General features: G+C 36.8%; 1 protein-coding gene across 1 annotated transcript; it reads right to left on the bottom strand.

The window, feature by feature from the left end:
• Positions 1-55: 55 nt before the first annotated feature.
• LOC131928223 (transient receptor potential cation channel subfamily M member 8-like) lies at positions 56-22,218 on the bottom strand. Its single transcript, XM_059284172.1, has 13 exons — positions 22,146-22,218; positions 21,637-21,734; positions 20,641-20,735; positions 20,195-20,334; positions 19,257-19,348; positions 18,876-19,028; positions 18,442-18,559; positions 18,225-18,337; positions 17,821-17,918; positions 17,368-17,587; positions 15,962-15,999; positions 15,755-15,830; positions 56-214 (listed from the first exon to the last, which is right to left on the bottom strand). The coding sequence occupies exons 1-13, from the start codon at positions 22,216-22,218 to the stop codon at positions 56-58; spliced, it is 1,473 nt and encodes a 490-aa protein (XP_059140155.1).
• Positions 22,219-22,949: the final 731 nt, after the last annotated feature.

Genomic DNA, 22,949 nt, shown 5'->3' with positions numbered 1-22,949 from the left:
TTTGTTTAGTAGTAGAGATACAGGCAGAAGTACTTTTAGATGTGAATTTAGGTTATTAGTTTAGTAAAAATCTGAACTTTACTTTGTGAAATCCATCAAGGCAAAATGTGATTATCCAGGCCCACACAGCCCATTCCAGCCAATGGAAAGACTGCTGCTGAAGCTCGATTACAAGCCAATATGCATAAATTACCAAAAATGCCAGAAATCCAAACTGAAAAGCAATTTTTTAGTATACATTTGATTGAAAAAATAGTCAGATTTATTTATCACATTAGAAAGAACTCTGCCATTGAAGAATTAACATCGATCCTAATGTTAATATAATATGCAGGGCATATAAATTATTCTGTGTAATTTTTAACTTTATTTACAGGGTACACTGAGTCATGCAAAATCTTATAAAACAAACAACTTATTGTAATTATAAAAACAACCAACAGCTTACAAATACTTTGGCTTCGTTTTATTCTGGTTGTCATTGTTTTTAATCTTGTATATCAATATTATATATCAAAATTTTTTTAGATGTTAGAAAACTAAATTTATCAATTATAATGCATCTTATATATATATATATATATATATATATATATATATATATATATATATATATATATATATATATATATATATATATATATATATATATATATATATATTTATTTATTTATTTATTTATATATATATATATATGTATATGTATATATAAATAATAAATGTATGTCTGTCTTTTTTATCTGTCTTTTATGCATTACTACACCTTTCATCAGATAACCATGAAACTTTGGGAAGTTGTTAAGGGGGTATATATACGGTTTGTAAAAAATTAAAGATTGAGGTTTATCACTGTTCATCCGATCGCCATCAAACTTTGGTGAGTTGATTAGAACAGGGGAGGTTTCTGTGCAACGGGCTATCCTATGAGCGCTATGGCATCTACGTTTGTTTTAAACAGTGCGTAAGGCTATGCATACGATAGGGTATAAGAGTCGTTCACTAAACATTATCAGGCGACTTAGTAGGTTTTGCCCGTGAACTCCTCAACTATCCGTTATTGGAGATGGTTTAATTTTCACACCTCTATGAAAATTGCGTGGAATAAAAATTTAAAAACTTTTTTTATCCACATGTTATTACCGTTTAGTTTTTTGTATAATAAAAAAACTGGGGAAATAAACGAATTAAATAATGACGCAGTTATATCCCTTTATTTAGGAATCATTAAGTAAAACTTGTTAAGTTATATTAGTTTTCACACCTATTTGAAATACATTCAGCATACATTTTAAGAAATGTTTCATTTATCTATATGGGAGAAATTAAAATTTTAAATTCCTGACACTGTTACGTCCCTTTAACAATCAAAATTCAGGAGTAAAAGCGTTTAGTAATTAACCACATAATTTGACATTTCTGAAAATCTAGTATGATTCCAGGTGCCTACGGCACCAGAGCTACCCCCTTATCAAATATCAACATTTTGTAGCACCTGCAAGTGGTCGATCTAATTCAAGCACTATAAAAAATATATAGTTTATATAAGACCACGATCTCTCTAGGTCAGTTTTGGGTCACTTTAAACTTGATTATTAAGATGACTCTAAATTTTCCGGTACAAAGAAAATGAACAGCAAAATTTGGCAAGAACAATATCCCTGCATCGTAACCCAAGTACCCGATCTAAAAGGCGTGAGTAACAAACAAACATCGCCCACGATGCTTATATATATTGTAACGTCCCCTATCTATCAGCCAAATAGACGGTGAACGTCCCCGGATTCTTTTTTCGGGGTCATATGCAAATGCCTTACGGCCTAAGTGGATGAACACTAACACAACGGCACACTAGGGCTCGAATTCAATGTCTAGGGTAAACTAGTGATACTATTGTAATTAACACTCATCCAATCTACATACAACTTTAATCAGCGAACACAGTTGTGGCAAAACACAAGGGTGAACTAGTTAAAATATTTAATGTATAAAATATCAAAACACAACTTACAAAATGTAGGAAAAACACTATCACAGATTTCTACACTGTCTAAATATAGCCACAGGCCACACAACACTGCTATAGCTTCTAGAATAACTCAGCGACGAGAAATATTATACTAGAAGCCTAAATCAACTTAAGAAAGCAAGGCACACACAGGACTTAAGTTCTCTCACGTTCAAATGGTCAGAGTCTATAGCCGGACAATATGGACGGCAATGGTCTTAATAGACTGTTGATCAAGGTAGACGGCCTGACCAAGGTAAAATCGCCCTGTAGACTGCCTCGTGTTGCGAGTGTGCGGGGCAATTAAAGACTTCTGCAACAGGGGAGATTATCCTCAACTCATGTAGCCATTGGTTGGGATAGTCATCTGATTAGAATCATTCAATCAGATCTTAATGGAAAATTTCTATATCTTAGACTCCTTAATAAGTCAGTGGAAATTTTCCGGTTGTTGCACAATCACTCCATATAAGGTATTATACAATGTCAACATAAAAATAGAACCTGACTCGACCTAAGTAGGTCACATCCCCTCCCTTTTTGGAAGTGACAGATAGGTTCCACAAAAACATACATAAGGAACCAATCTGGCAATGGAATAAAAAAAATTGTTTTACAAATGTAGGCAATCAAAATCATAATACCAGATGAAAATATCCCTGAACATAAAAGGGAAGTAACTCCAACTTTTACAATTGGTAAAAGGGAAGTAACCCTTCAAAAAGTAATTATACATCAAAATCCCTCAAAAAAGGGTATTACAATTTTTCCATGAGGATATTAAAAGTGGTAAACCCGCCAGGGTAAGACCTTTATTTCAATGACTAGCTACAATATCAATTGAGTCATATGAGACATATTATTTTAAAAGATTACATAGAATCAAAAACCACCTTTAATTAAGGTTCACCTGAAAATAAACAAAATATTCAAGAGAATTGGAATTTTGTAAAAAATCAAAAATCATACCACTCATTCCATGTTAAAACACAACACTTGTGTATGGTCTTAATGAACCACAAAACACGTCACATGATTAATGTGTGCAATAAGATTTTACATCCCTGACAAACAATCAGCCACAACATTATCACTACCCTTAATGTGTGAAATTTCCAGATTAAAATTTTGGAAATATAAGCACCACCTCAATATTCTTTGATTTGTCTGTCCTAACTTAGAGGTAAATTTCAGGGGATCATGGTCAGAAAACACTCTGACTGGATTGGTTGAAGAAGAGACATAGACTTCAAAATGTTGTAATGACAAAACCAAAGCTAAAGCCTCTTTTTCAATAGTAGAATAATTCTTTTGGTTTTCATTTAACTTCCTGGAAAAAAAGGCAATGGGATGGTCAATTCCCATGTTGTCTTCTTGAAATAGGACTGAGCCAATGGCTAAGTTGCTAGCATCAATGGCAAGTTTAAAGGGCTTGCTGAAATTTGGTGCAGCCATAACAGGAGCATTAGATAAAAATGACTTAATGGTTAAAAAAGCTTCTTGACATTTATTTGACCATTCAAACTCAACACCCTTTTTCAATAATGCAGTAAGAGGTTCAGCAATAGCTGAAAAGTTTTGACAGAACCGTCTATAGTAACCAGCCATCCCAAGGAACTTTTTGATCTCTTTACAATTTTTGGGAGGTGGTAACCTTACAATAGCATCTACTTTAGCTTCAATGGGCCGAACTTGGTTCGTTCCCACTTGATAACCCAAATAGGTAATTGAAGCTTTACAGAAATCACTTTTATGTAAGTTTACAGTAAAATTCACTTCAGACAATTTTCTAAAAAGGTTAGTCACCTGAACAATATGTTCTTCAAAAGTATTAGAAAATACAACTATATCATCTATGTAGGCCTCACATTGGTCTATGTCAGCAATGACAGAGTTAATGACTCTCTGGAAAGTTTGACCAGCATTTCGCATACCAAAGGGCATACGTTTGTATCTATAAAAACCATTAGGGGTTACAAAAGCAGATATTTCTTTTGCACGGTCAGATAAGGGGATTTGCCAGTATCCTGAAAGTAAATCAATTTTGGAAATTATCTTAGCCTGACCAACTTTATCAATAACGTCCTCTATCCGAGGTAATGGATAGGAATCAGCTTTGGTGAGCGCATTCACCTTCCTAAAGTCGGTCACAAACCTGAAAGATCCACCGTCTTTCGGTACTAGGAGACATGGGGAACTCCAGTTGCTGAAACTGGGCTCAATGATATCATTCTTGAGCATATAGTCAATTTCATCCTTTATCAAAGCAGCTTTTTCCGGGTTAACTCTATAGGGGTGTTGTTTAATGAGTTTTGCGTCACCTACGTCTACATCATGAGGTGGAACCTTCGCTTCTTTGGGGACATCCCCAAAAATAGAGGGAAATGTCTCAAATAACTGAGACAATCTCTGGTTTTTCTCTGTGGACAAGTGCATAAGGTGGACATTCAAATTATCTAAAAAGGAAGAATTTACCAATTTTGGGGGTTTCAATTTATCATGTATCACATCATCAGAAACATTTGAACATACAGATAAAGTAATTTTAGCTGTGGAATGAAAATTGTTACAATTATCATAATACTTTTTCAGTGAGTTAACATGATACACTGTCTGTTTCTTTCTTCTGTCGGGCGTATTGACCACATAGTTCAAATCACTTAATTTTGAATGCACAGTAAAGGGTCCACAATATCTCAAGGATAACGCATTGTTCAGATTAGGCACTAACACAAGAACTTTGTCGCCTGGATTGAATGTTCGTTTACAAGAACTTTTATCATACAGTCCTTTCATTCTCACTTGGGCCTTTCTTAAGTTCTTGTGAGCCATTTCGCACACGGCTTTCAGTCGAACGTGAAAATCATCAAAGTTTTCCACTGGATGATCACTGGTACCTGTCCAACGTTCGTGGATCAGCTTCAGGGGGCCACGGACAGAATGTCCAAACACAAGTTGAAAAGGCGAGTAGCCTAAAGAGTCCTGGACACAGTCCCTCGCGGCGAAAATAATCCAAGGAACAGACTCATCCCATTGGGTGTTACTGTTAGCGAACGTTCTTAGCATGGTTTTGAGGGTTTGGTGGAACCTCTCAAGTACGCCTTGAGACTGAGGGTGGTAGGCTGAGCTGGTGATGTGGGTAACGCCTAGCTTGTCTAGTGCTTCCTGAAAATGGTGACTGGCGAAGTTGCTGCCTTGATCTGTTTGAACAATTCTAGGTAATCCAAAGGTAGTGAAGAACCGGGTCATGGCTTTGACTACAGTCTTTGCCTTAATGTTCCGTAAGGGAATCGCCTCGGGAAAACGGGTACTTGAACACATAAAGGTAAGTAGGTACTCGTTGCCCGCCTTGGTTTTAGGCAAGGGACCTACACAGTCCATGACGATTTTTGAAAAGGGTTCTTCTAATACAGGAATCGGACTCAAAGGGGCCCTAGGAATTGTCTGGTTTGGCTTTCCGGCCAACTGACAGTTCGAGCAACTTCTGCAGTAACGCGACACATCTTTCCTCATTTTGGGCCAAAAGAACAGTTCTTTGATCTTCGCCGTCGTTTTAGTGACTCCTGGGTGCGCTGACATTGGATGGTCATGTGCCAGCTTAAGTATTTCATGCCGATAAGGTGGAGGAACCCACAGCTGGTTTTTACCCAACCATGGTTCGGCTGGTGAGGCATTCACTGGTATAGCGCGACGAAAGAAGAGGCCGTTCTCGGAGAAATATTCTCCATCGTCAGATGAGAGAGATTTTTCGACCGTTGCTTTGAGTTCCGCGTCGACTTGTTGAGCTTTAATGATGTCGTCCTGAGATATCCTCAGGGGTAAGCCCAGACTTGTGTTCTCTGGAAGCATAGACTCCAGTTTGGGAGTCGAATTTCTTGACGATGATGGCGGGTGTGGTTCAGACGTTATGTCAGCCAATTGTTTGGTCTGGCTTCTTGTCACCGCACATGCAGGATACAGTTCATAATCATTATCTGGAACTGTTGACAAAGGGTCTGAAACCGTACAGGGGTATACTTTGCTTCCCGCAAGGTCATTCCCTAAAAGTAGGTGTACTCCTGGGACTGGAATACTATCTATCACACCTAAAATGACCTCACCTTCGACGAGATGATGTTTCAGGGCAAACTTGTGTAAAGGGACGACAGTTGATTTTGTCCCCACTCCCTGGATAATGGAAATCCTTCCGGTGTTCGTCTCAGGTGTAATGTCCATTGAACTTTTCAAAAGGAGTGATTGTGACGCTCCTGTGTCTCTAAGGACGGTGATATTCCGCTGAGACAACGGATCACCTGGTTTGCTAATGATGGCTTCGGCAATAAAAGATGAAAAGTCAACTTTTCTCGATCCCTCGAGATCGGTAGACTCGGAAGAAACTGGATGGTGGCGAGAACAGTCAAAATGTGACTGCACATAATGTGTGGAGACTTGACTACCTTCTTGAGGACACTTAGGGTTAGAGTCCTTTAGAATTCTAGAGTTCATAGTTGAACTGGCTGCTTGAGGGGATAGAGCATAGTGCGCGGAAGTACGCACCACCTCTCTGTTATATTGACGACGTTTGTAACAGTCCTTGACAAGATGACCAGGTCTTTTGCAGAACTGGCATACTGCTCGACGATTGAGAGTTGATCTTGGTTTCTCTCTGGACTGTAATGCCTTCACGTGTTGGCCAACAGGAGGATTGCTGCCAAAAAGGGGAAGCACGGGGTTGAGGCGGTTTCCTGACACTGGTGGTTTCTTATGCACCAACATATATGTGTCAGCCGACTCAGCAGCCTTCTGGATGTCAGTTATCTTGTTATCCAGTATGTGTAGTCGTATCTCTTCAGGCAGGGACGATAGGAGTTCTTCCCTTAGGATAAGTGACCTGAGTTTCTCAAACTCAGAAACTTCCTCAGAGTGTAGCCACCTTGAGAATATTTTCTCCTTTTCAAAGAGAAATTCCACATATGATTGAGTGGGTGACTTGCGGAGTGTTCGGAATTTTGTCCGATAGGCCTCGGGCGTCAGTGCGTAGGCCTTCAAAATGGCAGTCTTGACCAAACTATAGTTATTTTGAACGTCGTGAGAGAGTGCCTGGTATGTTTTTGCAGCTTTCCCAGTAAGGACAGAGCTCAATAAAGCAGTAATGGAAGTTTCGGGCCATTCACATGTCTTCGCTAAACTCTCAAATGAGTTAAAGAAAACGACCAAATCTGTTTCATCAAACTTAGGAACTAATTTCCCAAATTTGGCAATCACTTGCCCTACCGACAACTTTTTTGGATCTACCGGAGAAGTGACATCACAAACTTGACCAAACTCTAATTCCAACCTCCTCTTATCTAAAGCAATTTTAGCCTCTAACTCCTTTTCTTTTAATGCCTTCTCTAAAGCAATTCTAGCTTCTAATTCTATCTTCTCTAGAGGTTTCTCCTCGCGGAGTAACACCCCAGCCAACAAACTTTCATCAAATACCCCTTGTGACCTACTTAGGTCGAGTCATTTTTATTTTGACATTGTATAATTCCTTATATGGAATGATGGTGTAACACCTGGGGTTTTTCCACTGACTTATTAAGGTGTTTGAGACATAGAAATTTTCCATTAAAATCTGATTGAATGATTCTGATCAGATGATTATCCCAACCAATGGCGACATGAGTTGAGGATAACCTCCCCTGTCACAGAAGTCTTTAATTGCACTGCACACGCGCAACACGAGGCAGTTTATCTTGACCTGGCAGTCTACGAGGCAGTTTTATCTTGATCAGGCAGCCGTCCATATTGTCCGGCTATAGACTCTGACCATTTGAACGTGAGAGTACTTAAGACCTGTGTGTGCCTTGCTTTCTTAAGTTGATTTAGTCTTCTAGTTTAATATTACTTGTCGCTAAGTAATTCTAGAAACTACAGCAGTGTTGTGTGGCCTGTAGCTGTTCTTTAGACAGTGTAGAAATCTGTGATAGTGTTTTTTCCTACATTGTGTAAGTTGGGTTTTGATATTTTATACATTAAATATTTTATTTAGTTCAACCTTGTGTTCTGCCACTTCTGAGTTCGCTGATTAAAAGGTCGTATGTAGATTGGATGAGTGTTAATTACAATAGTATCACTAGCTTCCCTAGACATTAAATTCGAGCCCTAGTGGGTCGTTGTGTTAAGTGTTCATCCACTTAGGCCGTAAGGCATTTGCATATGACCCCGAAAAAAGAATCCGGGGACGTTCTCCTTCTATTTGGCTGATAGATAGGTTAACGTTACAAAGTGGGGGCTCGTCCGGGATTTAATCTGTCGTTCCAGTTGTTGGTTATAGCAGTTGAATACTAAGGTTAGTTGGATTTAGTTGTTTTTATATCCAGTAGCGCAGTGTTCTTACAACGCGCGCTCAGGCTAGAGTATCTAGGTCAAATAAGCAGACGTGTCACGTCCTACATTTAGAGGTCAAGTACACGGCCCAACGCTGTGTATTAATTTAAAGGATCTAGGCTTGTTGTGATTTGAAAGTTAGTGTTATGGAGTCTTTTTTGGCTAATCCTACTGTTGAAGATGTAGAAAAGTTGAGTAGAAAAGTTTTGGTTAGTGTAGTTAAGGAATTGAAATTGGATTATTCTGTTACGCAGAAGTCAGAGGTGTTGAGAGATAAAATTGTTGTTCATTTCATTAATGAAGGAGTATTTGATGAAAGTTTGTTGGCTGGTGTGTTGCTCCGCGAGGAGAAAACTCTAGAGAAGGTAGAATTAGAAGCTAGAATTGCTTTAGAGAAGGAGAAAGTTACTCTAGAGAAGGAGAAAGTTGCTTTAGAGAAACAGGAGTTAGAGGCTAAAATTGCTTTAGATAAGAGAAGGTTGGAATTAGAGTTTGGTCAAGTTAGTGATGTCACTTCTCTGGTAGATCCAAAAAAGTTGTCGGTAGGACAAGTGATTGCCAAATTTGGGAAATTAGTTCCTAAATTTGATGAAACAGATTTGGTCGTTTTCTTTAACTCGTTTGAGAGTTTAGCGAAGACTTGTGAATGGCCCGAAACCTCCATTACTGCTTTATTGAGTTCTGTCCTTACTGGGAAAGCTGCAAAAACATACCAGGCACTCTCTCACGACGTTCAAAATAACTATAGTTTGGTCAAGACTGCCATTTTAAAGGCCTACGCACTGACGCCCGAGGCCTATCGGACAAAATTCCGAACACTCCGCAAGTTACCCACACAATCATATGTGGAATTTCTCTTTGAAAAGGAGAAAATATTCTCAAGGTGGCTACACTCTGAAGAAGTTTCTGAGTTTGAGAAACTCAGGTCACTTATCCTAAGGGAAGAATTCCTATCGTCCCTGCCTGAAGAGATACGACTACACATACTGGATAACAAGATAACTGACATCCAGAAGGCTGCTGAGTCGGCTGACACATATATGTTGGTGCATAAGAAACCACCAGTGTCAGGAAACCGCCTCAACCCCGTGCTTCCCCTTTTTGGCAGCAATCATCCTGTTGGCCAACATTTGAAGGCATCACAGTCCAGAGAGAAACCAAGATCAACTCTCAATCGTCGAGCGGTATGCCAGTTCTGCAAAAGGCCTGGTCACCATGTCAAGGACTGTTACAAACGTCATCAATATAACAGAGAGGTGGTGCGTACTTCCGCGCACTATGCTCTATCCCCTCAAGCAGCCAGTTCAACTATGAACTCTAGAATTCAAAAGGACTCTAACCCTAAGTGTCCGCAAGAAGGTAGTCAAGTCTCCACACATTATGTGCAGTCACATTTTGACTGTTCTCGCCACCATCCAGTTTCTTCCGAGTCTACCGATCTCGAGAGATCGAGAAAAGTTGACTTTTCATCTTTTATTGCCGAAGCCATCATTAGCAAACCAGGTGATCCGTTGTCTCAGAAGAATATCACCGTTCTAAGAGACACAGGAGCGTCACAATCACTCCTTTTGAAAAGTTCAATGGACATTTCACCAGAGACGAACACCGGAAGGATTTCCATTATCCAGGGAGTAGGGACGAAATCTACTGTCGTCCCTCTACACAAGTTTGCCCTGAAACATCATCTCGTCGAAGGTGAGGTCATTTTAGGTGTGATAGATAGTATTCCTGTCCCAGGAGTACACCTACTTCTAGGGAATGACCTTGCGAGAAGCAAAGTATACCCCTGTACGGTTTCAGACCCTTTGTCAACAGTTCCAGATAATGATTATGAACTGTATCCTGCATGTGCGGTGACAAGAAGCCAGACCAAACAATTGGCTGACACAACGTCTGAACCACATCTACCATCATCGTCAAGAAATTCGATTCCCAAACTGGAGTCTATGCTTCCAGAAAAAACAAGCCTGGGCTTACCCCTGAGGATATCTCAGGAAGACATCATTAAAGCTCAACAAGTCGACGCGGAGCTCAAAGCAACGGTCGAAAAATCTCTATCATCTGACGATGGAGAATATTTCTCCGAGAACGGCCTCTTCTTTCGTCGCGCTATACCAGTGAATGCCTCACCAGCCGAACCATGGTTGGGTAAAAACCAGCTGTGGGTTCCTCCACCTTATCGGCATGAAATACTTAAACTAGCACATGACCATCCAATGTCAGCGCACCCAGGTGTCACTAAAACGACGGCGAAGATCAAAGAACTGTTCTTTTGGCCCAAAATGAGAAAGGATGTGTCGCGTTACTGTAGAAGTTGCACGAACTGTCAGTTGGCCGGAAAGCCAAACCAGACAATTCCTAAGGCCCCTTTGAGTCCGATTCCTGCATTAGAAGAACCTTTTTCTAAAATCGTCATGGACTGTGTAGGTCCCTTGCCTAAAACCAAGGCGGGCAACGAGTACCTACTTACCTTTATGTGTTCAAGTACCCGTTTTCCCGAGGCGATTCCCTTACGGAACATTAAGGCAAAGACTGTAGTCAGAGCCATGACCCGGTTCTTCACTACCTTTGGATTACCTAGAATCGTGCAAACAGATCAAGGCAGCAACTTTACCAGTCACCATTTTCAGGAAGCGCTAGCCAAGCTAGGCGTTACCCACATCACCAGCTCAGCCTACCACCCTCAGTCTCAAGGCGTACTTGAGAGGTTCCACCAAACCCTCAAAACCATGCTAAGGACATTCGCTAACAGTAACACCCAATGGGATGAGTCTGTTCCTTGGATTATTTTCGCCGCGAGGGACTGTGTCCAGGACTCTTTAGGCTACTCGCCTTTTCAACTTGTGTTTGGACATTCTGTCCGTGGCCCCCTGAAGCTGATACACGAACGTTGGACAGGTACCAGTGATCATCCAGTGGAAAACTTCGACGATTTTCACGTTCGACTGAAAGCCGTGTGCGAAATGGCTAACAAGAACTTAAGAAAGGCCCAAGTTAGAATGAAAGAACTGTATGATAAAAGTTCTTGTAAACGAACATTCAATCCAGGCGACAAAGTTCTTGTGCTAGTGCCTAATCTGAACAATGCGTTATCCTTGAGATATTGTGGACCCTTTACTGTGCATTCAAAATTAAGTGATTTGAACTATGTTGTCAATACGCCCGACAGAAGAAAGAAACAGACAGTGTATCATGTCAACTCACTGAAAAAGTATTATGATAATTGTAACAATTTTCAATCCACAGCTAAAATTACTTTACCTGTATGTTCAAATGTTTCTGATGATGTGATACATGATAAATTGAAACCCCCAAAATTGGTAAATTCTTCCTTTTTAGATAATTTGAATGTCCACCTTATGCATTTGTCCACAGAGGAAAGCCATAGATTATCTCAGTTATTTGAGACATTTCCCTCTATTTTTGGGGATGTCCCCAAAGAAGCGAAGGTTCCACCTCATGATGTAGACGTTGGTGACGCAAAACCCATTAAACAACACCCCTATAGAGTTAACCCGGAAAAAGCTGCTTTGATAAAAGATGAAATTGATTATATGCTCAAGAATGATATCATTGAGCCCAGTTTCAGCAACTGGAGTTCCCCATGTCTCCTAGTACCGAAAGACGGTGGATCTTTCAGGTTTGTGACCGACTTTAGGAAGGTGAATGCGCTCACCAAAGCTGATTCCTATCCCTTGCCTCGGATAGAAGACGTTATTGATAAAGTTGGTCAAGCTAAGATAATTTCCAAAATTGATTTACTTTCAGGATACTGGCAAATCCCCTTATCTGACCGTGCAAAAGAAATATCTGCTTTTGTAACCCCTAATGGTTTTTATAGATACAAACGCATGCCCTTTGGTATGCGAAATGCTGGTCAAACTTTCCAGAGGGTCATTAACTCTGTCATTGCTGACATAGACCAATGTGAGGCCTACATAGATGATATAGTTGTATTTTCTAATACTTTTGAAGAACATATTGTTCAATTGACTAACCTTTTTAGAAAATTGTCTGAAGTTAATTTTACTGTAAACTTACATAAAAGTGATTTCTGTAAAGCTTCAATTACCTATTTGGGTTATCAAGTGGGAACGAACCAAGTTCGGCCCATTGAAGCTAAAGTAGATGCTATTGTAAGGTTACCACCTCCCAAAAATTGTAAAGAGATCAAAAAGTTCCTTGGGATGGCTGGTTACTATAGGCGGTTCTGTCAAAACTTTTCAGCTATTGCTGAACCTCTTACTGCATTATTGAAAAAGGGTGTTGAATTTGAATGGTCCAATAAATGTCAAGAAGCTTTTTTAACCATTAAGTCATTTTTATCAAATGCTCCTGTTATGGCTGCACCAAATTTTAGCAAGCCCTTTAAACTTGCCATTGATGCTAGCAACTTAGCCATTGGCTCAGTCCTATTTCAAGAAGACAACATGGGAATTGACCATCCCATTGCCTTTTTTTCCAGGAAGTTAAATGAGAACCAAAAGAATTATTCTACTATTGAAAAAGAAGCTTTAGCTTTGGTTTTGTCATTACAACATTTTGAAGTCTATGTCTCTTCTTCAACCAATCCAGTCAGAGTGTTTTCTGACCATGATCTCCTGAAATTTACCTCTAAGTTAGGACAGACAAATCAAAGAATATTGAGATGGTGCTTATATTTCCAAAATTTTAATCTGGAAATTTCACACATTAAGGGTAGTAATAATGTTGTGGCTGATTGTTTGTCAAGGATGTAAAATCTTGTTACACACATTGATCATGTGACATGCTTTGTGGTTCATTAGGACCATAAACAGGTTTTGTTTGAGTGTCACTCATATGAAAATGAGTGGTGTGAGTTTTGAATTTTTTTCAAAATTCCAATCCTGTTGAATATTTTGTTTATTTTCAGGTGAACCTTAATTAAAGGTGGTTTTTGATTATATGTAATCTTTTATAATAAAATGTCTCATATGACTCAATTGATATTGTAGCTAGTCATTGAAATAAAGGTCTTACCCTGGCGGGTTTACCACTTTTAATATCCACATGGAAATATTGTAATACCCTTTTCTGAGGGATTTTGATGTATAATTACTTTTTGAAGGGTTACTCCCCTTTCACCAATTGTAAAAGTTGGAGTTACTTCCCTTTTATGTTCAGGGATATTTTCATCTGGTATTATGATTTTGATTGCCTACATTTGTAAAACATTTTTGTTATTTCATTGCCAGATTGGTTCCTTATGTATGTTTTTGTGGAACCTATCTGTCACTTCCAAAAAGGGAGGGGATGTGACCTACTTAGGTCGAGTCATTTTTATTTTGACATTGTATAATTCCTTATATGGAATGATGGTGTAACACCTGGGGTTTTTCCACTGACTTATTAAGGTGTTTGAGACATAGAAATTTTCCATTAAAATCTGATTGAATGATTCTGATCAGATGATTATCCCAACCAATGGCGACATGAGTTGAGGATAACCTCCCCTGTCACAGAAGTCTTTAATTGCACTGCACACGCGCAACACGAGGCAGTTTATCTTGACCTGGCAGTCTACGAGGCAGTTTTATCTTGATCAGGCAGCCGTCCATATTGTCCGGCTATAGACTCTGACCATTTGAACGTGAGAGTACTTAAGACCTGTGTGTGCCTTGCTTTCTTAAGTTGATTTAGTCTTCTAGTTTAATATTACTTGTCGCTAAGTAATTCTAGAAACTACAGCAGTGTTGTGTGGCCTGTAGCTGTTCTTTAGACAGTGTAGAAATCTGTGATAGTGTTTTTTCCTACATTGTGTAAGTTGGGTTTTGATATTTTATACATTAAATATTTTATTTAGTTCAACCTTGTGTTCTGCCACTTCTGAGTTCGCTGATTAAAAGGTCGTATGTAGATTGGATGAGTGTTAATTACAATAGTATCACTAGCTTCCCTAGACATTAAATTCGAGCCCTAGTGGGTCGTTGTGTTAAGTGTTCATCCACTTAGGCCGTAAGGCATTTGCATATGACCCCGAAAAAAGAATCCGGGGACGTTCTCCTTCTATTTGGCTGATAGATAGGTTAACGTTACACCCTTCATTAATAAAATGAACAACAACTTTATCTCTCAACACCTCTGACTTCTGCGTAACAGAATAATCCAATTTCAATTCCTTAACAACACTAATCAAAACTTTTCTACTCAACTTCTCGACCTCTTCAAAAGTAGGATTAGCCAAAAAAGACTCCATAACGCTAACTTTCAAATCACAACAAGCCTAGGTTCACTAACTTAACACGGTGCGTTGAGCCGTGTACTTGACCTCTTCAATCTAGGACGACACGTCTGGCTATTGACCTAGATACCTCTATGCTTGCGCGCGTTGTAAGAACACTGCGCTACTGGATATAAAAACAACTAAATCCAACTAACCTTAGTATTTAACTGATATGACCAACAACTGGAACGACAGACTAAATCCCGGACGAGCCCCCACTTTGTAACGTCCCCTATCTATCAGCCAAATAGACGGTGAACGTCCCCGGATTCTTTTTTCGGGGTCATATGCAAATGCCTTACGGCCTAAGTGGATGAACACTAACACAACGGCACACTAGGGCTCGAATTCAATGTCTAGGGTAAACTAGTGATACTATTGTAATTAACACTCATCCAATCTACATACAACTTTAATCAGCGAACACAGTTGTGGCAAAACACAAGGGTGAACTAGTTAAAATATTTAATGTATAAAATATCAAAACACAACTTACAAAATGTAGGAAAAACACTATCACAGATTTCTACACTGTCTAAATATAGCCACAGGCCACACAACACTGCTATAGCTTCTAGAATAACTCAGCGACGAGAAATATTATACTAGAAGCCTAAATCAACTTAAGAAAGCAAGGCACACACAGGACTTAAGTTCTCTCACGTTCAAATGGTCAGAGTCTATAGCCGGACAATATGGACGGCAATGGTCTTAATAGACTGTTGATCAAGGTAGACGGCCTGACCAAGGTAAAATCGCCCTGTAGACTGCCTCGTGTTGCGAGTGTGCGGGGCAATTAAAGACTTCTGCAACAGGGGAGATTATCCTCAACTCATGTAGCCATTGGTTGGGATAGTCATCTGATTAGAATCATTCAATCAGATCTTAATGGAAAATTTCTATATCTTAGACTCCTTAATAAGTCAGTGGAAATTTTCCGGTTGTTGCACAATCACTCCATATAAGGTATTATACAATGTCAACATAAAAATAGAACCTGACTCGACCTAAGTAGGTCACAATATATATATATATATATATATATATATATATATATATATATATATATATATATATATATATATATATACCTGTTTTATTAGCAAGAATAGTGTCGGGTTACATTATAAAGGTAAAATTTTCTGAGCACCCACCAAGTCAAGGTAAAATAAAACTTCAGGTGAAACCGTCTTGCTGCAGCTTTGACACTTGCTATTTTTATCGTTCTCGCTAAAATTGTAAAGATATTGCAATTAAACTTTGCAGTCAGGTTATAATATTTTTATCTTTTAAAGACAGTTTTTAATGATATTATTAAAAGAAAACAAAAATGTATTTTTCAAAGGTGTAGATGGCCTTACGTTTCCACGTTATCATCGTTTATAGTTTTTTGAAAATGCTGAAAAAGATATTAAAACTTTGTATATATATATATATATATATATATATATATATATATATATATATATATATATATATATATATATATATATGTGTGTGTGTGTGTGTGTATGTGTATGTGTATATATATATATATATATATATCCTAATATATAATAGCCCATGTGCGCACTTCTCTCTCTCTCTCTCTCTCTCTGACCACAATAAATTTTCGCCGGATATCACATCAGAATCTGCAGCGATATATGGAGTACTTGATACGGACTTTGGTTGAAAATAATATGGTAGATGTTTTAAATGTATAACCAACGTTTTATATAAAGAAAGAAAATAATAAATAAAGGCGTATTCGAATGTAGAAAAACAATTTTAATTATGCAACCGGAAAAAGGTTTATAGTTGGGACAAGAGCGCATTTAACAATGACGTCTCTTAATGTTTACACTAAAAAAAGAGCACGAAACTAATGACGTCATCTTCCGAGTTTAGAATAAAATAAAGAAATGTATTATTTCATTCAAATATGATTTAGAGCTACGTACGCTATGAAATACATACAATTGTATATATATTGTATATATATATATTGTAAATATATAAAATTGTATCTATACAATACAATTTTCTCGGCATAAACTTATAAAATTTACTTTATCTATTTGGATTCTAGATCTAGATCTAGAGATTCTAGATCTAGAGATTCTAGATCTAGGCTACATCTAGATTCTAGCTAGATCTACGCAATAACTAGACGCAGACGCTAGATCTAGATCTAGATTTCAACTCTATCTACTCTAGAATCTATTCCAATAATACATTTCTATATTAAACAATTCAGGCCTTAATTGTTTTATAGAAATATTTGTATTTCAAATACGTATAGGTAGCCTTTGTTATTTTTAATGTGTCGGATTTTTAGCTATTTAGTTATATCTTTGCATGGTCACTAACAATGTTTCTTCATAACTTTTGAGATCGTAGAAAACTCCGGGAGACCTTAAGAACTGACCGGACCGAATTTTCCCCACATCACATCAATCTCTCTGAAAACGGGCTATAAACAACATTCAACAACAACAACAACAACAATTTATTTAAATTAGCGTTACTGTTAAAACGTAAGCACTACACATAACAGCCAATTACTAATTAATTAAGCATTAAAATTCTCAATGTTTTTGAAAACCTAAGCGAAGATTGGCAGCATGCCTAGTATATATATATGTATATATATATATATATATATATATATATATATATATATATATATATATATATATATATATATATATATATATATATATATATATATATATATATATAAAATAACTTGTTATAAGCAGAAGGAACGGATTTAAAACTTTACCAATTGATTAATGAAATTCACACTGTTTTTCCATATTTTATGCTGAACCTTAATACAAGCCTTCTCCGAGAGAAAAGTTTTATTATATGTTTCCATGGCCAGTTCAATACAACTTGTGTTTCCCCACTTAGGTATCTTTTGTAGCAGAATCTTAAATGTGAGCTCTTTATCCTTACTATATGATTCGGCAATCAGATCAGTGGCACACTTTTCGTAGAAACTTGAAAAATAAGACAAGTGGGGTGTTGTTTTTAATATGAAGTAATAAAAAAAATAGTCTAAAAATGTCCCAAAATGTTTGCAGTTTTTACTTCTAAGACCTTGATTATTTCTTATACATAAGTGTTAAAAGTCGTTGATACAAATATTTGTAATGAACAGTAAACATTTTATCGTAATATTTTTTACTCTATATAAATTAAATTTCTAAGGAAATTCAGTAAATATACACACTTCTTAGCATCAGAATATTTCTTTACATTATTCGTTGGATCTCGTTTTGTTTTTTCTCTAAAAATGCCAAAGGCAAATAGTGCTGCTATGATGGGATGCTGTGACACAGTTAGAAAGCACAAAAGCAAAAATTAGTAAACTGCATATTTATAGTGATAGCTAATGTAATTTATTACACTTTGTACATTTTTTTATTACATTGTACCATAAGCCAACTCCGTGTACAACAAAATCGGTTTATAGAACCCTATCATGATATCTTACATAATTATCTAAATCATAACTGTAACCCTAAAAATAATTGTGCCCAGAGCCCATCAAAAGGAAAAACAAGCAAACTTTTTAAAATAAAACATATTTCTGTAATAAACAATTAATTTTTAGTTGTATTTTGGGAGACTCACATCAACGTTTTTCCAAAACACCTTTGAAAGTTCTATTTCATCTGCTAGAAGTGACCATACAAACAAATCCCGTAGTGCATTTTTATTAAGTTTACTTGGATAGACGTCCTTGTCTAAAAATTAGTAAGTTTTTTAGGTAAGCCTAATAAATCATAAAACCTAATGCATTAAAAATAATGTGAAATGATGCAGTTTAAACCTACTAATTAAAACTTACCTTGTCTGGCTATATAGTTACTAATATCCTCTTTCTTATAACGTTTGAAAGAGAAGAATTCCCCTAAGTATTCTCTAAGACGTGGTGAAACTTCATTCAAATCCATTATTTTTTCATTCTTAAAAAAATAGATAAAATTACTGTTAAACTATTGGTAAAAAAAAACTTGCAGTGGTTAACTGCATTGAGTTTGAAACATAAGAAATTTTATTTAAACTGTTGCAAAAATCATTAACATAAAACTTTTAATTAGTTAGTATTTATCTCTTGCAAATAGAGAAAGTAACATTTTGAATATTTTTGACACAAAATATTACACTGGCAATTTTACAGCCATAAAAAATTGTAAAAGCTTCTAACGAAAATATTAGAAACAAAAATCTTTTACAATTATTTGTTTAAGAAAAAAAAGTAATATATAAGAAAACACGCACTGCACTCCACTGTGTATCTGTATAGAGTTTATTCAGTGCAGACAATGAAAAGACAAGTGTAAAATTACTTCCATTGTTGATGAAATGTTCAATAAATTGTTGACGTTTTAAAGTCACAGCATGCGGTAGAATTTGTGTCAACCACTGTTCTTTCTATACAAATGTAAATTAAAATGAATTAACAAGTCTTTGGCTTCTCTTGAATGCACACTGTTTTGTTAAAAATAAAACTTTTTTGAAACATTTTATTAATTTTTTAGAACTTAATTAACATTTTTATACTAATAATAAAACATTAATAAATGTAATTCAAAAGGATATTTTGCTCTTATTATTATTGCTCAATACATGTAAATAACATTTAAATAAAAGTATATTTACCTCAAGATTAAAATTTGGAATAATATTGCTATCATAAATCTTGAAAACCTCATACTGATTGAATTCAATGCACAATTTCAGTAGGTTCACATCTGAATTAAGTTAAGAAGTAGTATTAGATTCTTTAGAACAGTCTAACAATAATGTTGCTTACCGGTAATTTCAATTTTATTCACAAACATGAGTAAGCACAACCACTTAATGTACTCGAATGCCTGTCTTCCAGGCAGATAAAAATAACCTTCAGCGCTCGCTCTGTAAGAAACCTCTACCAGAGGCGTAGCGACCCTTCCCGGCGCCCGGGGACAAACTTTTCGATTTGCACCCCCCCCCTCAAGATTTTGATTTGCGCCCCCCCCCCCCCCCCCCTCAAACTTTCGATTTGCACCCCCCCCCCCTTGAGATTTCCATTTGCACCCCCCCCCCCCCCCTTCAAACTTTCGATTTGCACCCCCTCAACCTTTCAATTTATTTTTCCAACCCATTTTAGCGCCCCCTAAGGTCGGCGCCCGGGGACATTTGTCCCCCCCCCCCCCCGCCCCCCTCGCTACGTTACTGACCCTTACACTCTAGAAAGACAATACGAACACTTCTTCCTTTGATCATAATGAGACGAAGACATCCATCTTTCTTTAACAACGCTCCTGACCACACAAAAGACGATAAACGTGCACTGCAGCGACGAGACGACGATTTCCTTCCCATAACAACAAGACAAGGACTGACTAAATCTTGCATACTTTTTCCTGTTACCCATTTACATGTAGTGTCACATTCTTTAGTGTCACAACATCCTTCCATACGCTAACAATGGTATATCCAAAACAACAAGCAGCATTGACTTTACAACAATCAATAAAAGGAGTGTTAATTACATAAACATTTTTTTAAAGAAAAAGATAAAAGACATAATAGTCAAAAAATATCAAAATACGTACTTTTAGTGTGTTTACTTGTCATAAGCAGTGCAGTAAGAATACTTTTTTTGAGAGAATCCCGGTTGTCCGATGTGAAATCGAGTATTTCGTATTTTTTATGTTTCTTCAAAGTTTCTAAAATATCTCTATTTATCTTTGTCCTGTAATTTTAAAGTATACATTTTTTTATATTATATTTTTTAAACATGAGCTTTTTCATAATCGGAAAAAATTAATATATTTTTAATTAATTTTAACTGACTTTTTAACAATTATATTTGAATTTTGTTCTAAATGTCTAAGCCTCTCTACATTATAGTATGTAATAATCTATTTCGAACATGATTATGTTATTAGAAATCATTAAAGTTCTACTTTTTAAATTAGACCTGCTAGTTCGATGTATAATATGATTCTGTGTATTGTACAACAAGTGTATCTAATACTACTGACGATATTCGTTTCACCTTTGCCATGTTTCCGGGGTATCTGACTCTTCCTTTGGTGTTTCCTCTAGAGATTCTAATTCTTTAACGAGCTCGTCTACCTCTCCACCAAAGCCCTAGTCATGTATCATTTGTACACTTATTATCTAGAGCATGATGTTCATATAAGAATAAAGACTCCCCTTCTGAAGAGGTAAAACTAAACTCTTAACTTTTAAACTACTTTATTATAATTATGATATCACTAGCAAAGTGAAAAGACTTTACAAGAATTAAAATGATTAAGGAAACAAATAAACATATCAAAAGTAATCATAAAAGTGATACTGGTTTTTGAAATTATATTATTCACGTACACTCAACGCAAACATCTATGTAAATATGTATGGCAAAATGTCAGGCTAGGGTTCGGGATAGGGTAACTTACAGTGTTTCTTCCACACGTTGTTCTCCGGGGGGGGGGGCACTTGAAATTTGAAATTTACGGGGGGGGGGGGGCAGTATACTTTCTTCGAGGGGGGGCGGACACTGTTAAAAGTATATATTTTCTATATAAATTTCATTTCGTTCGGGAGGGGGGGGGGGGCTAAGCCGCTCCCCCCCCCCCCCCCCCCCCCCCCCCCGAAGAGATGTCTAGAAGAAACTCTGGTAACTTACATCCCTGCTTTTTTTAAAACATCCTCCCCGAAAGTAATCAGTTAGTTGCAGAAACTGTTTTAATAATCGTACAAAATAATCAAGGAACTAAAACCTCAAACTAGAGATTTGTCTATTTTGTGATCCTTGTTTTATTTTTTTTTTAATGCCAATACTAACAATATTCGTATAAGTAAATGTATGTAGGTGGAAAGAATAATAAAAATAATTTGATAGGGGGGGGGGGCTTTTTCTGTTTCTAGCACTACTTTGTAGCAAGTAAAGAAATTTTTATTTGGTATTTAAAAGAGTAATTTGTTAAATATCATATAATTCATATCAGAAATGTATCACATAGACACATAACAAAAACATAAATACCTTAACTAAAATAATGGCTATATCTTTTTCACATAGATGTTTAATTATTTCAAGTGTAAACTTGTCTCCTCGTAATAATATCGCACATTCAAAAAGACCTGAAATAAAGATGGTTGCAATTCAGAAAAAGAATATATAAAGATATAAGAACATAATTAAAGGGTCTTGTATAATGTTAACAATACAATGTTACCGGCTAACGTTAAAAATACTCAAAGCAACATTGCAGATTGTATAGGTATAACCGTCGGTCAAATCAAAGGCCAGATCAAGTCAGGTCAGGTCCGGCATGGTACGGTGCGATACAGTACAGCACGATGTGGTGTGGTTTGTGTTGTGGTGTGGTTTGGTCTATCTGATCTCTCTTGTCGCCCCCCCCCCCCCCCCCCCGACACACACACACACCTCCCCATGGAAGAAATTCTGTCCAATAGTCTTCAAACAAAAGTCATTCACTCACCTTCCGCGTCACATGGCACAAATATTTAACCATACAATCTATATCGTACCAAAGACAAATAACACTTGTTCTGCTAACAGCGAGGGTGGGGGAGTAGAACGTGTGCATAACACGGGTGACATAATTTATGCTCCTGGCGATAAAGTTAAAAAACAACCAAGCAACTGTAAAACAATTAATTAACTATTAAGACTTTACCATCTCTTTTTTCGCTAGAGCTTTCGCTAGTTAGAGAATCGTAGAACAAGTGATATTTTATGTAAGGATTCACAACTGCATTTTTTCCTCTTGAATGCTTACAGTCAATTGTATATTCCCGAAACTGTTTGTCGTCCTGAAAAAAATATTTAAATTTCCTTTTAAGAAATTAAAAATGCATTAATAGATATTACAAGTTGCATTTTGCCATCTTGTTTTCATGTAATGAAACATCATTCTAAGCGTAATTTTTACCATGTATTCTTTGTATCATGAATTATTTCTTCATCTTATTCGTAAAATGTTCATAGATCAATGTTCAACGACCGTTTTAAAGTGACTTATAATTAATTGTAAGGATTCTTTAGTTAATTTAGTGCCACATATCCCAAAATAATAAAACAGCAATACTTGCGTAAGTGAGAAAGAGAGAGAGAGAGGGCCTCCTAACCTACGTAAAGTCAGCTGCTCTCCTAAACTTACAAATATTGCGAATTCATGCCTCTTTCAACGCCTAGACATGTAAGCGGGTGAGAGGATTATTAGTTTTATTTTGATTTTTTTTTTTGCTATGTATTCAATTGTTCCATCTTTTCTTTTGTAACAAAGTTTGTTAAGTTGATTATCTTTAGCTTTTTTTAGGCTAAGGTTAGAT

The sequence above is a fragment of the Physella acuta genome, unplaced genomic scaffold, assembly GCF_028476545.2.
Source record: "Physella acuta isolate Inbredline_101_S28 unplaced genomic scaffold, ASM2847654v3 ptg001478l, whole genome shotgun sequence".
In the NCBI taxonomy this organism is placed as follows: Eukaryota; Metazoa; Mollusca; class Gastropoda; family Physidae; genus Physella; species Physella acuta.
Note: the sequence above shows the minus strand (reverse complement) of the source record. Positions and strands in the feature narration are given on the sequence as shown.

Excerpts from the sequence above, each read along its gene's own strand:
- LOC131928223 (XM_059284172.1), bottom strand. The coding sequence starts at position 22,218 with ATGTCACCCGTGTTATGCACACGTTCTACTCCCCCACCCTCGCTGTTA. Across the intron at positions 19,349-20,194 it reads GACAAGTAAACACACTAAAA|ATGTGAACCTACTGAAATTG; the intron begins GTACGTATTTTG and ends AACTTAATTCAG. Across the intron at positions 15,831-15,961 it reads AACGATGATAACGTGGAAAC|CGAGAACGATAAAAATAGCA; the intron begins GTAAGGCCATCT and ends TTACAATTTTAG.